This window comes from Caenorhabditis briggsae (genome assembly GCF_000004555.2).
Source record: "Caenorhabditis briggsae complete genome, chrV, whole genome shotgun sequence".
Classification (NCBI taxonomy): domain Eukaryota; kingdom Metazoa; phylum Nematoda; class Chromadorea; order Rhabditida; family Rhabditidae; genus Caenorhabditis; species Caenorhabditis briggsae.
In genome coordinates, this window is record NC_013488.2 from 15,945,655 (window position 1) to 15,961,893 (window position 16,239).

At 36.6% G+C, this 16,239-nt stretch overlaps 4 protein-coding genes and 1 non-coding gene across 5 annotated transcripts in view; 3 read left to right on the plus strand and 2 right to left on the minus strand.

The window, feature by feature from the left end:
- Positions 1-1,260: 1,260 nt before the first annotated feature.
- On the minus strand, positions 1,261-1,332 carry CBG28962. Its single transcript has one exon. It is a non-coding gene (tRNA).
- Positions 1,333-1,723: 391 nt separating this feature from the next.
- Positions 1,724-3,239, plus strand: CBG22613 (the record flags this gene model as incomplete). Its single annotated transcript, XM_002638138.2, has 5 exons — positions 1,724-1,891; positions 1,943-2,068; positions 2,551-2,679; positions 2,832-2,971; positions 3,020-3,239. The coding sequence occupies 5 exons, from the start codon at positions 1,724-1,726 to the stop codon at positions 3,237-3,239; spliced, it is 783 nt and encodes a 260-aa protein (XP_002638184.2).
- A 716-nt stretch (positions 3,240-3,955) lies between these two features.
- CBG22612 lies at positions 3,956-8,028 on the minus strand (the record flags this gene model as incomplete). Its single annotated transcript, XM_045238283.1, has 6 exons — positions 3,956-4,790; positions 4,847-5,165; positions 5,424-5,554; positions 6,458-6,821; positions 7,342-7,978; positions 8,008-8,028. The coding sequence occupies 6 exons, from the start codon at positions 8,026-8,028 to the stop codon at positions 3,956-3,958; spliced, it is 2,307 nt and encodes a 768-aa protein (XP_045097616.1).
- Positions 8,029-10,481: 2,453 nt separating this feature from the next.
- Positions 10,482-13,122, plus strand: CBG22614 (the record flags this gene model as incomplete). Its single annotated transcript, XM_002638139.1, has 6 exons — positions 10,482-10,555; positions 10,615-11,397; positions 11,467-11,609; positions 12,152-12,259; positions 12,656-12,729; positions 12,937-13,122. The coding sequence occupies 6 exons, from the start codon at positions 10,482-10,484 to the stop codon at positions 13,120-13,122; spliced, it is 1,368 nt and encodes a 455-aa protein (XP_002638185.1).
- Positions 13,123-14,599: 1,477 nt separating this feature from the next.
- CBG22615 overlaps positions 14,600-16,239 on the plus strand; it is a gene marked incomplete at both ends in the record, with an annotated part of 2,716 nt that continues 1,076 nt past the window's right edge. Inside the window, 3 exons of the mRNA XM_002638140.1 lie at positions 14,600-14,918; positions 15,406-15,590; positions 15,648-15,890. Of these exons, the coding sequence (XP_002638186.1) occupies positions 14,600-14,918; positions 15,406-15,590; positions 15,648-15,890 (747 nt within the window). The remainder of the gene's footprint in view (positions 14,919-15,405; positions 15,591-15,647; positions 15,891-16,239) is intronic.

The following is a 16,239-nucleotide window of genomic DNA, read 5'->3' on the forward strand; positions in this document are numbered from 1 at the left end:
TTCAGTATTTTGTACCCCCTAATTGCGGATTTTTTACCCCTTAAATTGCTTTGTACCCCCTTGTACCCCCGAATTTTTGTACCCTCCGAATTGTTTGCCTTTTTTTCAACCTCAACATGGGTTTACGTTGAGCATTCAAAAAACGGAATATCATGAAAATTTCTAAAATGCTCTACAATTTTCTGGAATTTTCTTGTATTTTCTGGAACTTTCTGGAATTTTCTGGAATTTTCTAGAATGTTCTGAAACTTCCTAGGATTTTCTGGAATTTTCTTGTATTTTCTGGAACTTTCTGGAATTTTCTGGAATTTTCTAAAATATTCTGGAACTTTCTGTGATTTTCTAGAATGTTCTGGAACTTTCTGGGAGTTTCTGGAATTTTCTAGAATGTTCTGAAATTTTCTGGAACTTTCTGTGATTTTCTAGAATGTTCTGAAACTTCCTAGGATTTTCTGGAATTTTCTAGAATTTTCTGAATCTTTCTGGAATTAACTGGAATTTTCTAGAATGTTCTGGATCTTTCTGGAATTTACTGGATTTTTCTAGAATGTTCTGGAACTTCCTAGTATTTTCTGGAATTTTCTAGAATTTTCTGAATCTTTCTGGAATTTACTGGAATTTTCTGGAATTTTCTAGAATTTTCTGAATCTTTCTGGAATTTTCTGGAATTTTCTAGAATGTTCTGGATCTTTCTGGAATTTTTCTGGAATGTTCTAGAATTTTCCGCATAACTTAAGAACCTTGTATTCAAAAGGAAACTACTATGACCCATTTCCAGTAGTCCACAGGATCGAAATTCAAGTGATATACAAAAGAAACGAAATTTTCAAAATTTTTCAGTTCTGAAGGTTTGTGATCAATTTTATGCAGGCAACACATAAAAAAAAGGCCAAAAAACCGTTTTGCATAATTTCGTGAAGTTTTATTGAGTTTGAGCATAGTTTTGAAATTTTCGATTCTCAACACTGTAGCTTCCCTGTTAGCTAGAAGGCCCAGTACACCATAGACATGAAGCGCTCGGCAGTCCATGACTACATACCACACACCACTATAGGAGTCCCACGCGCCTTTTAGTTATTCAAGTTAATGTCCGAGACGGACACACAGACACACACACAGAAAAGTTTCCTTAGTAAGAAGTAGATTGTCAACAAAAAAAAAACAAGAAAAAAGATTCCTCAGTGTCCCGCTTATTCCTCAGAAAATAAAAAAGGTCAAAAATCTAGCAGATGAAGTCAACAAACAAAAGCAAAAAGCGATAGGTTCCACCGAGATTTGAACTCGGGTCGCAGGATTCAAAGTCCTGAGTGCTAACCGCTACACCATGGAACCGACGGCGAGGGGAGAGAAACAATGCGTATTTGAATGTTTGGTCGGCGGCAGTTGAGCGGGCGCGGGAGGGTATGAGAAACGGAAAGAAGGGAAACAGGAAATTTGAGGAAGGAAATCCAAAAAAATGAAAATCAATGACTCATAAATGTCTTGTTGTTATCCAATTTTTTTAATGAGGAAGACAAATTGCTGAGACTAAACTAAATACATAAAGAGACAAAAAAAATAGAAAAGAGCCAGTGTCTTCCTCCAAAATGTCCGGTAAGTCTGTTTACAATTTTTTTTCTAGATTTTTAAAAAATTTTTAAGGCGAACAAATAGGCAATGACGGCCTGAACATTGGCTCGTTCAAATTCGCTGATATCGCTGATAAGCTTCTAATGATTGCCGGATGTGGCACGTTTTTAAAGGATATGATTGGAATTCTGAATCCCGACAAACCGGATCCAGCCATGCTTATGCTGTTCGAGCTCGACCGGAAAATCAACCAGCTTCGGATAAAATGGCATGGGAGTTTGATAGTCTAAAGGCGTTTATTGTGGAGAACGAGTTCTATGGCGTAGGTTGAAGAGTTTTCCGAGAATTCTAAATTTCTAGGCCATGTTTTGAGGACCTTGCTCAAACCGCATCAACCCTTATGAAGTTCATGCAAGAAACCATCAACAAACCATGCCAAGATAGCTACGAGATTTTCAAAGATGTCTCTCAAAAGACACCACCACTAATGTATGCTTATGTAAGTGACACGACCGGGAACTTCAAGCCCATACATCTCGGTTGCTGTAAAAGATATCGAAAAGTAGTCAGTTGATGAAATATTCATCATATTATCAAAAATATTTTGTTAGTTGACTACTTTTTGAAATATATTACAGGAATCGGGATATAAGGGCTCGAAGTTGACGGTTTGGGTGGTCTAAGAAAAGTACGAAATCATGGACAATCGAAAAATAAATGTCATTGCCAATTTGCCATCCAGCAATCAATGTGGTTTTAGTATCAGTGTTTTCTATAGGCTTTGAGCTCATATATGTCATTTCCTGTGAAAGTTGTCAAAAAGTAGTTAACTAACAAAATGTTCATCATATTATCAGCTACATTTTGTTAGTGATTTCTTTTAGGTATCTCTCACAGGAGCCGAGATATATGAGCTCAAAATATTAAGGCCTTATTTTGTGTAAGCGGTAGTTAGCAGGCCTATTTCAAAATGAATTTCAGAAAATGATAAGTCTTCTGGAACAAGAATCCACAAATCCGTTGAAAATGGCAATGAAAGCTGATCGGCTGAGATCCAAAGCGACTTATGATAAGTGGAGAACTATCATAGATGCCGTTATCACCCAATTTGTAAATCAAAACTTAATCTATTGATTTTTAAACTTCAAAATCTTCAGCTGTTCCTGGAAACTTAAATCAATGGAATGTTCTGGGGCAAGAACATGTATGGACCGAGCCAGCTAAAATCGCGAATTGAGGCACTGAATAAAAGTATAGATCAGTGGAGAGATGAATATAAGGAGACCTATTGGGATACGGTCATTGCTTGGTTGGTTCATGACACTCAGGATAATCATCAAGATGTTGGGAATGCGGAAAAAGCAAATATGCTTCAGAGCTCTCTAGATCAGATTTTAACAGAGTAAGTTTAAGGAGAATAACAGAAAAAAATAGCAGAACTTTTTTTCAGCGACTCTTTCTACCTTATGGTCTACAATGATTGTTCTGGATATGATAATCACGCATTCTACGGAGCAGTCAAACAGTATTGTGTTTCGTTTCGTCGGGGGAAGTGCAACGTGGCAATCTACCGTAGTCGATGTTTCAATCAAGCTAGTGAGGCAGAGAAGAAGCAAATTCAGTTCGATGTGGAGTCGTGTAGATATAATACGATTACTGGGTGGGTTTAAACTTTTTTAACAGTGAAAGTTCAAATATTTGTCGAACCAACCGTCAACGTTGAGACCATATACAGTGGCGAGTTTACCTTTCATAGCAACTGAGATAATTGGTGAGGAGAATTTTTTCGAACATTCATAACTTTGTTCAAATTGCTCAATCGACTTGAAGTTTTGCATGAGAATATCTGTAAAATCCAAAAGCATAAAAATCGGTTTTTTGAAAATTTTTCATTCTCGGAATTTTGAGAGCAGTTTCAGATGTAAAAGTGGTTCGTGAATCCGAACAAATTTATAAATGTTCGAAAAAATTCTCTTCACCACTTCTCGCCACTGTATTTCACTTCCTGTGAGGAGATATCAAAAAGTTGTCAACTGATAAATTGTTAATCATAATATCAGAAACATTTTATCAGTTGACACAGTTTTGATATCTTTGACAGAAATCGAGATAATAGAGCTTTTTACGAAATAAAAAATTTTTTAAGCCAGACCAGCAACCGAGAAGTGACCAAATGGCTCATGGAGAATCGCATTAAAAATTGATGATGATCGCCGAAGGTCGGGATGTGGAGATAAGAAATGTGAACACTCCAGGATATGGAGATGGACCCGGATGGTGGATTACTGTAGAGTTGATGGTCTTCCCAATTCGATATAAGCTAATTTCTGGGTTCAATTGATTTTATTCAATTTAGAAACAAAATTTTCGAAATAAAGGAGATCATTTAACAATTATACTTGAGCTTCTTATCATATTTGACCTCACTGCACATATTCACAGAAGCCACTGCATTCAGAAGAGTCTCCGAGTAATCATCCATATCGATGGACCAAATCATGACTCCTCCCAGATTCTTGTCCCTCACGTAGTTCATTTTTGTCTTGAGACATCGCTCATCGTCAATTCCCAAGAACCACTTGTTCTCTGGGTCCCAGATATAAGAACTTTTGGATTTCTGGTCCCATTTTATATTCGAAATGTTCCATCCATCTCTTACCACATTTTTCCATAAGACCAATCCTTTCTCAACTACACCATCAGCCGTTTCCACTCTTCTCCAAACCTCATTATTTTTAGCAATCGGATCTAGCACATTTTTCCAGTATCTTCCAAAAAACGGTAGTCCCATATTGACTTTCTCCGGTTGTTTAGTGTCACAAGTGTAGTATCTCATGGTCCAATCAACGTTTTGTTTCGGCTTGTCCGCACTTCCATAGTACAACGGAGCATGGGGTTTGGTGTATGCTCCCAGTGCTTCACTTGAAGAATCAGTGTAATCATCTGAAGCTACATTGAAGAAATCCACGTATTCTGAGAGTCCCGAAAGGTCCACGCCATCTTCCAGGTACCAACCAAAGCTAGGTGTCAGCACGGTAAGAAGATAAGGTGTCGTTCTGTTTTGAGAGTTTTGAAGCTCCGTGAGTTTGAGCCGAAGGTCTCTAACCAGCAAGACATAGTTCTCCTTGTCGCCTCCATAGCTATCAGGCTCGTGCCAGTAAAGATCCACTCCGTCGATCTGATAATCTTTGATAAGACTGATAGTAGAATTGACAAAAAATCTGAAAACTGCTGTTTTCATGAGGTCACAATCAATCTTAATTATTTTAAAGCTTACTCTCTATTCTCTGCAGCCACTTGTGGAAAATATTGGGAATAATGGGTACCTCCAATGCCAGCCATCACTTTAACACCGGTATTTGATGCTCTAGCATGATTTCGAACATCGGAAAATCTTCGTTTGCTAATGATAGTGTCCAAAAAATGAGTTTGATTTGCATCGAAACCCAGACAACAATAAATCACATGGCTGAGCTTGAATAATTGCGAAAGGGAGATTTCTCGAGATTCCCAACCATTGAAGTAGCCAACGACTCGTTTTTGACACTTTTCAGGTGGAAGTGTAACTAGAGAAGTTTGTGTGCGTGTAGAAGGTTCTAGAAAAAACTAATTCGTAATGAAAATCAATCATTCCTGTATTAGAAGGGTCCCCTAACCTTCAACATTGAGCTAATTTATCTCGCTTCCCGTCGAAGATATAAAAAGTTGTCAATTGATAAATTCTTTATCACATTATCAAAAGAATGTTGACAGTTGACACTTTTTTGATATCATCCATAGTAGCCAAGAAAAATAAGCTCAAACTTGACAGTGCGGACGGCCTTCTATTACAGGTATTACAGTAGTTTTCTTACCCACTTGATCCTCAATAAAGTAGAAAATCAATTCTGTCAGTGCCCCTGCGACAACACCAAGGCCCAGTAGAACTGCCAATGCGAGAAAAATGTATTTATATTTTTTTGGGAGACGACGTCGTGGGGTTCTTCTGAAGATTTGTTTTTTAGAAATTAAAAAAAAATACAGGAGACAAACCTTCTCTGTGGTAAAAGTAGATCAGAATGCATTGAAGGAAATCAGAACCGAAAAATCAATGGATAAACAGGTATCATGGTTTTGCTGTGTCTGTTTATCAATTAGCAAGAGTGTTGTCGGTTTCTATTAGTGTTATCAATTGGCAAGGTCAAATTCTAGGGTTTTGGTTATGAGGAATTGTTCTGGAAATATTGGAAAATACTCATTTTCCCCTTGTCAAATATTCCAGGTTAAACCATACTTGCAAAATCAGGGTTCGGCTTGCGGGCCTGGCCGAGCTTGGCCGGGCCGGGTTATCCGAATTTGAGAAAAAAATTGGCGATTTCAGACATTTTAAAAAAATTTTTTCGTGAAAATTCATTTTTTATGAACACTCTTATTTTGAAAAATTTTGCAAGTAACAAAACATCTAAACATCTCATGGTTAAACATCTCGCACCTCTCACATTTCCCTATTTTTAGGTCCCGCTATCCGTCTACACATTATGAAGATTCCGAAACTGATAAAAAATCTTATCAGCATATCACATGGTCCATTCCACCAATTTAGCCTATTTTATTATGTCGGCACATGGTGCATCAGCCGCTATGTCTATGATTTATTGGCTTGACCGGAACCTTATCAGCAATTTTCGATTCACGTGATATTCCCGAAAGCATAACGTTATCAAAGCACCCAAAGAATCTGTAAAAACTTGAATTTTTGACGATTACTATTCTAAACAATAGTAGAATAGTAGGATTTTGTCGATAATTAAATAATCCGAGGAATTCTAAAAATCCTAAGAATTTTTCAACAGAGCAAAATCAAAAAATTACAATTTATTCACAACATACCCAAAAAAGAGAGATATACAAAAATACAAAAACTCCAAAATCCAAAACACTCCTCCCACTTTTCGCCATCCCCGCCACCACATAATTCTCAATTCCACACTCGTTGTTGCCTCGTCGCATTTTGAAGAATCCATTTTCTCCGAAACCGGTACCCCATGAATTTGCAATCAACCAATAGTTCACGTTTTCCTCGACACCCCATCCAATGATTTTTACAGCATGTCCACCCATATGTCTTCCAGATATGTATTCATAAACCCCAGATTTGTAATAGTAGAAGTCTTCGTAAACTTGGTAAGTTGCTTCGACGGGACCATTTCTAAGAATTTCACTTTGGATTGTACGGACAGCGTTAGATGTGGAGAGGCGGTAAGCGGAAGATCCTGAAATCGAAAATTAAAAATTCTTAATTTTTCCTATCCTAAAACCTGCAATAGAAGAGCCCCTCGACTTTCAATTTTGAGCTCAATTATCTCACAAGTTCCTAGGATAGATATCAAAAATGTATTAACTGATAAAATGTTTGTGATAATTTGATTAACAATTAGGCAACGTTTTTATGTCTGGTTTCCGTAAAAATTCATCCAGATCATATTTGCTTGGAAGTTTTGGCGCTTGGTTGTTTTCTCGCGGGATATCTTGTTTGGGTACGTTTTTAGAGAAAAGTTGTTAACTACAAAAATGAAGCTCTTTATCATAACATCACAATTATTTTAACAGTTGACAGTTTTTCGATATCTTTCATAGCAACTGAGATAATTGAGCTCAAAGTGCACGCACAGGGTAAGCTTCAATTAGAGAAAATACGGTATTTTGGAGCCATCCAAAATTTATTGCTTTTAATTAAAAATAGGCGAAATCAAATCTTTGGTGGGTACTGGAATTCCGATGAAACCCACTTACCATAATACTTATCTTCTTTATACTCATTCTTTGTATATTTCACTTGACACTCATTTTTACATTTCGGCGTTGTCTGTGCTGTGTGACAGTCTGAACAAGAACCATAAGAATATGGAATACACCCATCGCCTTGAAAATCTCCTCCTGTTACCACCCCCTTTGATTTCCAGAACTTCATTGCTTCCAAAACAAATCCTCCTTGGCATCCATGAGAATTCGTACAACACGTTAGGATATCTTCTGGAGAGATTATGGGTTGATCAGTTCCATTTGATTGAATACAAATACGATCGGATATCACTTCAGCTGCCCCAAACGCCCAACAAGATCCACAATATGCCTGATCGCGAATCATTTTTATAGATTTACAGTTTGGCCAATAATCGCGAGCATCGAAACTTGTTGGGGCTCTTGACAAGGATCCAGGAAGAGAATTATTGGGTTCAGAAGATATTTGCTCTTCTGGAAAGGCGAATTTGGAATCCATCACCTTGAATTTCATCTCCTCTTCTGAGATTTCGAAATATTCAGCTTTCCATAACGTTTGAATGGTGTTCACATGATTGACAAGAGATTTTCCAGATAGTGTTTGTTGAGAGAAGGTGTACTGTAGAAGATGAGCAATCTGAAAATATTTCTTGTTTGATTCTATGGAACAATACTTACCAGAAACAATTTTGCAAGCATATTAGAAGAATGCTTTTTTTTCTATACGCAACATCATTTTTATACTAAAATTTTTTCAAAGGATGTTCAAGTACCTGACACAAAATCAAGAATTTTTCGTTTGGGTGTGGAATCGGCGGACATGAATCATGATAGGATTTGAAAAATGGGAGGAAGAATGTCTGTAGTTTCAATTTTTATCAAAGAAAAATAATTTATGTGAGTTCTGAAGCTATGTATGCTGAAACTCTGTTGAGGAAGGGATTAATTGATAAGAAAAAAATAATTATGAAACTCCTGAGCTTCTCTAAAAATTGACATCAGTTTTGATGAGTAAAGGAAAAATGAAACACTTATTCATGAGGAAGATTAGAGGGAAAGATTATGGTAGCATTAGAAAGATGAAAAAAAAATCAAAACTTTTCCAAAGATGTTTCGAAATTTCAGAAAAAAAAACAATTTTTCATCATAAAGAAAACTTTAGAAAGTTATTCATGAGTGAGGAATTATGAAAGACTGAAAAAGAAACAGCATTGCTCAGGAAAAGTGTTGAAAATTTCAACAGAGAAAATTTTTTTTCAATGTTTTTTTGGATGTTTGAATAAAATGTGGAAGTTGTTTTAATGTGAGGAACTTGTCAAAAAGTTAAACAGAGGGAAATGAAAGTTGAGAGCACTCACAAACTTGTTAAAGTTTGTTGAATTAAAAAAATTCCACTTCGATGAACCTAAATTTGCTTTCAACAAATGTTTCATGGTAAATTTCAGAGTAAGTACTGGACAAAAAAATCATGTTTCGATTTTTCGAGTAGAAATTAGTTATCGTGATACCCTTAATAGAAAGACCCTCTTCAAAACTTCGAGTCAATTTTTCTCGGTTCCTGTCAACGATAGGAAAAAGTTGTCAACTGATAAATTATTTACTAGTTTCAAAAATGTTTTGTCAGTTGTCAACTTTTTGATATCTTGCATAGGAGTTCAGATAATTGAGCTCAAACTTGACAGTATGGGGCCCTTTGAGATCCTACAGAAGTAGTTCAGAATTCTTTTATTTTTTTGAAAATTTAAGAATTTACTACACAGAATTAGAGCTTCATTTTTGTACTTAACAATTTTTGAAAAAAAATCTGACAAAGCCAGATATGTGGTTTTGAAATGGTGCACCTATCTTTTTAGTGATAATTTCGGAAATTTGCAGCGGTTATCGGTTACAAACGGTATATCTTGAAGTTGTCTATTACAAAAATGAAGCTCTATTTCTGTTTTGTCTGAATTTTCAGAGCATGGAAAAATACTGGTCCCCTTTTTCAGGATGTTAAAGTTGACAATTTTTCACTGAAAAAGTCTGAATTTGGTATATTTTTGTCTGGTACTGAACATATGTACATATAGATGCAGAATAAGTCTCTGTGGTTTGAGATACCCATTTTGTTCGTTTGAGTGTTCTCTGGAAATCTGAAACGCGTTGAAAATTCACTTGTTGCTATCCTTTTCGATTTTTGGTTTTGCTCTCTTTAACCCCAACCGGCTGTCTAGAAGTTGAGGTACCTAAAACAGTTGCCAACCACATAATATTGAAACTACTTTTTGCAAAACGCATCATTTAGAGCTTTATAAAACTTCTTATATACTCTTTTCTAGAACTTTTTTTTTAAATCAGAACCAAGGTACCTTCACAAAAGTTCCCGTTTATCTCGGTTCCTGTAGAAGGTATCGAAAGGCGTTAAACTAGAAAATTGCTTCAAATATTATGATACCCATTTTGTTAGTTAACCACTTTTTGATACTTTTCCCGGAAATATACTTTTCCCTGGCTCAAACCCTTCGGTCCCAGGTTTACAATTTACCCATCTGTTTTGTACCCTCGAGTCATCAATTTTGTACCCCTAAATCAGTTGTACCCCGTTTACCCCGCGAATTTTTGACCCCAGGTGTTACGGTACCCCTCCAGGTGACAGATTCCTGCTAATGAACGTTGCTAATGAAGCCACCAGGTTGCTTTTCTCACAAGGCTCACGCGCGGATCAGCGGCCCGATGAGTGTTCACACTTGCATTTCTAATAAGTCTCTCTCAAAACACTACACACACATGCGAAATTAGCTAACGTAAGAGGTCCGTACATTCCCTTCGCCCTCTCACAAAGCCACCCCCTTCTTCAGAACCTATCCATTAGCATCATTACAACATACACCACCCCTCTCCTCCCCGGCACAGAGACGGCATACTTGTGTCCATGAAGGACCTCTACTCATTTTCTCTGCGTCTCTCTCTCCCTCTCTCCCTCGTTTTCCGTTCGGGACACGAGATAAGCATCGGGTCCACGGGAACACCAGCCAACATATACACTGGAATCGATCGACGGGGACAAACCCTCCCCCCGTTTTCTTCTTCTTCTTTTACTTCTTCTTCTTCTCCACCGGTCATTGCCGTTCGTGTCCTCCTCCCTACGTTGTTTATTCCGTTGTTGCAACACTATGCCTATCAAACTACTTGACTTTCCAGTAGATATTCAAGCTAGAATATTGAATGAATTAGCTTTTACTGAACTGTAAGTTGATTTTAACATTCTTTTATTTACAGGCTTTTTATGATTCATTCAAATTTTAGGTTCAAATTTGCCCAATGCTCTAAAAAATCTGGAAAGAAGGCCAAACTAGCACACACCAAAGAATTGAAATTGGAACTCAACCTGAGCTCCAGTTGGATTATGATTGACAATGTCATGAAAATAGAGGCGCAAAAATTTCGGCTTGGAGACGAGAGAAAAGTCACAGGATTCCAATATTTTGACGACATGAGAGCCGCGTATTACTACGAGAATCCGACGAAAATGGTTAGCTTTTGGGAGAACCGAACGAACGGATTAAAGACAATGTTCGTGCACTTCTCTAATCTCTTTGAATGCCCGACACACTCCGTGAGATCCGATGCGTCGGTTCCTGCAACAACATTCCTGCTGATTGTACATAAGATAACCTCATCGCAGCAAGAAATCAAGAGTCTGGACATTGCTGCTAAATCGTTGGTTGAGAATAATGTGAAATGGATTCTGGATAAGCTCACTATCACGGAAGAGTTGACACTAGGAGAAAAACTATCAGATGATTTTGGAAGGAACAATCAGATCCGATTTGATGCCAAACAAATTTTCATTTTCAACGCCTCCTGGATTTGCCCTCAAAATTTGGCTGCTATGAAAAACTGCGTGTCAATTGAACTAGATGGGACAGTGTTGATTGGGCAGGATGTTGTTAAATTTTTCGAGGAATGGAGAGAAGGAATGTATCAGAATTTGGAGTATTTTTCGCTGAAAAGTGAGAAATTAAAACACGATTTCACTCTTCCTGGATTCGACAAGCTTGAGCAAGGAGAACAGATTTATCACAAATTGTGAGTTTGCTTTTTTGGGATTATTTTTTAGCGTTTTACAAACTTCGTCATCTTTTTTCGGATTTTTAGGAAAATGTTCCAACTATTATCGTATTATCATATTCCAGGGTCAACAATCGCCACAAAATCATACGGGGCTACGTATCAATATGGCGGAACGACGGCGTTGAAGGAAGGGTCAGATATGATAAGAACTATCGAGAAGTGCAGATGTTGGTATGATAAAAGTCTTTGTGTTTTGTGTATTTTACGGTTTTTTTCTAAAACATTCTTTGTTGTTGCATTTTTTTATTGCTCCCGGTGATGATACTTTTTATGTAAACAAATTGTTTTTTTATAAAAAAATTTATTTTTTTTTAAAATTACAATATTACCGGGCTCAAGTATATAATTTTTGACTTTTTCAGTGAAAAAATAGTAAACGTTGATGTCCCGGAAAAAATTCCAGAATTTTTCGATTTGTCTACTTTGAGCTCAAGTATCTCGGTTCTTATAAGAGATATAGAAAATCTGTCAACTGATAAATCGTTTATCAGAATATCACCAATAATTTATCGTTCAACAGATTTCTGATATCATTCATTGCAACTGAGATAATTGAGCTCAAAGTGCACATAAACGTAGGCATATCAGAGCAAGTACCGGTCAATTTTGGACCCCTGGGACAGTGTTTCAGAATTATTCGATTTGTCTGAAAAATTTAGACTATGATAAACAAAATTAGAGATTTATTTTTGTAATTGACAATTTTTAGCAAAATCCCATTCTGATAAGATAAGCCGCCAGAAAAGTGCCGAAAATTCCGGAACTACCGTATTTGCTTCAATAGAAGCCGACGCATACTTTGAGCTCAATTATCTTGGTTCTTCCTGAATATATCAAAAAACGTTTAACTGATAAATTGTTTATCAAAATATCACCAAGATTTCATCAATTGAGACATTTTTGATATCTTTCAAAGTAACCGAGATAATTGAGCTCAAAGTTTTGGGTGGACTTCTACAAGAGCAAAGTATCATAGCACTGAAAGGAACGTTGTGTCCGCTTATCTCGCTGTGTCGAAGTTTCCCATAAAAGTTGTCAATTTCACATATGAATCCCTATTCTTATTTAGTATACTCTGAAATTTTCAGCAAAATCCAAAAATCCTGAACTACATTTTACGACTTCAAAGTTGACGCACTTTCGCCGGAAGTACTGAAAGAAATTAGCAATTCCACCCCTTTCCGCTGAAAATGCCAAAATATGCTTTTTTCAGGTACTGTAGTACAAATATTAGCAATTTCGTCGGTCACCTTATTTTGTTGGGTTCCATGCGAAAGCGTTCGCCAAGTTCGAAAATTGATAAGATAGATGAGACCCACTGATAACACACGTTCTTTCCTTTTCAAACAAAGATTGGGATACTATTAGGGGACCTTATATTGGATCAAATGAGTCATTCCTTACTTTGAATTATAAGATGAGGAATGAGCTAATTCTGAATAAGTATAAAATAGGAAGAAACGGAAAAAATACAAAATGAACTCGAATTGCCAGAACTGTTCTTGTATATTTGAGCTACGGTTGTATCCTATTATTCGGCTGGAAAATGAGATCGACAACAATGCCAACCAAGAAGACGAAGATCCAATCATGCAAGAATCTGTGGTCCATTTTGGTATTGGATTCGTTTTTGGAGTAATCATCACGAGCGTTGCCTTTTGGTTTTCCCACTGGACCTGACTTTTTTTTCATTCTTCTTCTTGTGATCTCTAGATAAATGAAATATTATTTCTTCTCTTCTTTGTACGTTAATTTCGTTTTTGAAAAGGAAAAATCCATCAGACCGCGCCGTAAGCGCACCAGCCAGACGTTTGAAGCACCGGAGAAACTGCAAATATGCTGGATTGACCGTAATCAGATTTTTCTTGATGAAACTAATAAATTAATCATTTTGGAAAACCCAAACTACAACACTGTACAATCAAACAATACACAAACCGTGAATTTATAGCTGTCACTATAAATCAATCAACGATTCTCTGTCTCGAATGTGTATTTATCTTTGAGAGTTCTCTGGGGTCTTATAGGTATCAGAAAATGAATCTTACCTTTTTAAAGAAAAAAAAATTACAGGAAATTGTAGTTTTGGCGCTGCGTAAAGATTTGTATAGTACCAGCAAGCTGGTGCGCCTTCGGCGCGATTCAATCTACTTTTTTTCAAATGTTTGTCGCTTCGTTTCTCACTTTTTCTAAATAAAAGGGTCACGTAAATATATAAGTATTTTTCAATTTTTTCAAAAGTCCACAGACGGACACGAGGACGGACAGACGCCTCTAGCGTTTTATTAATAAGGAAGATTTTGGATCAAACAAAATTTGAATCGAATAAAAAAGATTTCTTTAAAATTGAAATGTTTTGAACAACCAGAGTCGTGTGACTTTGAAACAATTAATATATTAGAAATGGCGGGAGCACTGTAAAGGGATCTGCTGCATTGGTGATGTTATACTGTCATCATGCTTATCGGGAGTACTGTAAAGGATTGTTATGTGAAAAATTGAAAGGGTTGAAAACGCTGAATCGGTGGTCACCATTTGTGTCAGTCACGTCTTCAGATAGGCACCGAGGGGTACAGTAGCCCAGAAAAATGACGAATTGTTTTTGAGTGCATGAAATAAATGAGGTGATTCTGTTTTGGGTACACTGAAAGTTTTGAAGAAAATCATATGTCTTGCTATGATTATATACAAAACACATTTTAGGTGCAAATTTATTCACAAGAGGTGCACTTTGAGAACTTATAGGAATTTCAAAAAACTACAAAAAAGGTATTAAGCCAAGAATAACAAAACTAGAAAACTAATCAGCACAAAAAGACTGGAATTAAAATTATATAGTTTCAAAAAATATTCTCTCGAAAATTTCATTTTCCTTCTCCCCAAAAATTGTCAATTTTAATCAAATCTAAATTTTCAGCTTTTCCGATTTGTCATTTTTCTATAAAAGCAACTTCATTTTCAATCTCAAAATACATATTTTCCATACCTAATTGCTTTGTTTTCTGTTTCCTTCTTTTAAATTTGTTGATATTTTTGACAATGGAAAAGGTTGACTGATTTTGATAATTATTAGTTACATCTTCCAGTCTCCTCCCCCTCCTACTCCTCCTTTTTCAAGCTACATATCAGACATAATTCATACATATTTTCTGTAAAAATGAGCTCCTCTGAAGTTTCGTACCTCAGCTCTCCGGAATTCTATTCGTTATCTCTGTATATCCTCGGATGCATTGCCTTCCCTATCCATCTATTTGGTGCCTGGTGTATCCTAGTTGAGACACCAGAAACCATGAAAAGAGTTAAATGGGCCATGTTCAATTTACATTCTTGGGGTTGTGGCCTGGATTTGTTGCTCGGAATTTTGGGACAGCCGTTTATAGTGCCGCCGGTTTTTGGAGGTGCTCCATTGGGATTGTTGCACTTGTTCGGTGTGGATCCAGGGATACAGGTGTACTTGATGGTGACACTGATGAATAGTGAGTTTGGGAAAACAGCGAAAAAAAGTAGAGAAGCTAGAGTTTACAGTTTCTCTAGTATCTATAACTGATCATATCATGTTTGCTCTACATAATAGAAGCCCACCCTATAAGTGCACTTTGAGCTCAATTATCTGAGTTCCTATGAAAGATATGAAAAAGCAGTCAATTGATAAAATGCTTATCAAAATGTCATCAATATTTTATCAGTTGCCAGATTTTCGATTGGATTTATATGAACATAGAAAATTGATCTCAAAATGCACCGATGGGGTGAACTTTTATTAGAGCAACTGTAGATGAAAGTTGATGAATGTACTTTGAGCTTAATTATCTCGGTTTCCATGTAAAATATCAGAAATCTGTCAATTAAGAGAATAATGGTGATATTATGATAAAAATTTTATCAGTTGACAAAATTTCAATATCTTTTGTAGGAACCGAGATAATTGAGCTGGCAAATCTCAATCATACTAATTCCGCTCAGTGGTCGCCATTTCTACCGGCGCCATCTTCGAGAACCGTTTCTACATTCTTTTCGCTGAGAAAACTTGGTGGCGATATGTTCGATACCCATACTATATTACCAATGTGGCTCTAGCATTCCTCTATTACGTACCCACAATGATGGATATCCCCGATCAGACCTTGGCAAGAGAGTGGATATTTGAGGTGAGTCTCGAGCCTATAGGATATAAGTCAAACTGCCCAACAAATTAAAATTTTTAGCATCATCCCCAAGTAAAACGATTTGACAGTCCTGACCATCCAATCTACGTGGTTGCCTACAATGTACCAGATCCTGACTGGATTCGAGTACGGATGATTATAAGTGTCACTATTATGGTTACAGAGTGCTTGACATTCTTCTTTCTGCTACGATGGCAAATGAAAAAAGCCACGAAACTAATGACAATGTCTGAGAAGACTCTGGCAGCACAGAAGGCGTTTTTGAAGGCTATCAATATGCAGGTACCGTTAAATAGAAGCCCAAATAGTTTGTAACAGATAAAATATTGGTGATATAAGACGGTTGAAATTTGAAGAATTTTTTTCGCATGTATAGAAACAGCTCGAATTGATGATTTCATGTACCATGTAGCCTTTATTTCAGTTTCACCAGATATCTGAACTTTCTGTACAAAAATTATGAATATTCCAGAAATTAGTCAAAGTTATAGAAAATGTTTATTTGATGTATCTGAAAATGATCTTGAACAAAAAAATAGGTGGACAAATTGAAATTGGACAGTGTAGTAGTAGTATTATCAAATCCAGGTGACAACCAATCTTCCTGCATTTTGAACTTTCCGTTGCTCTG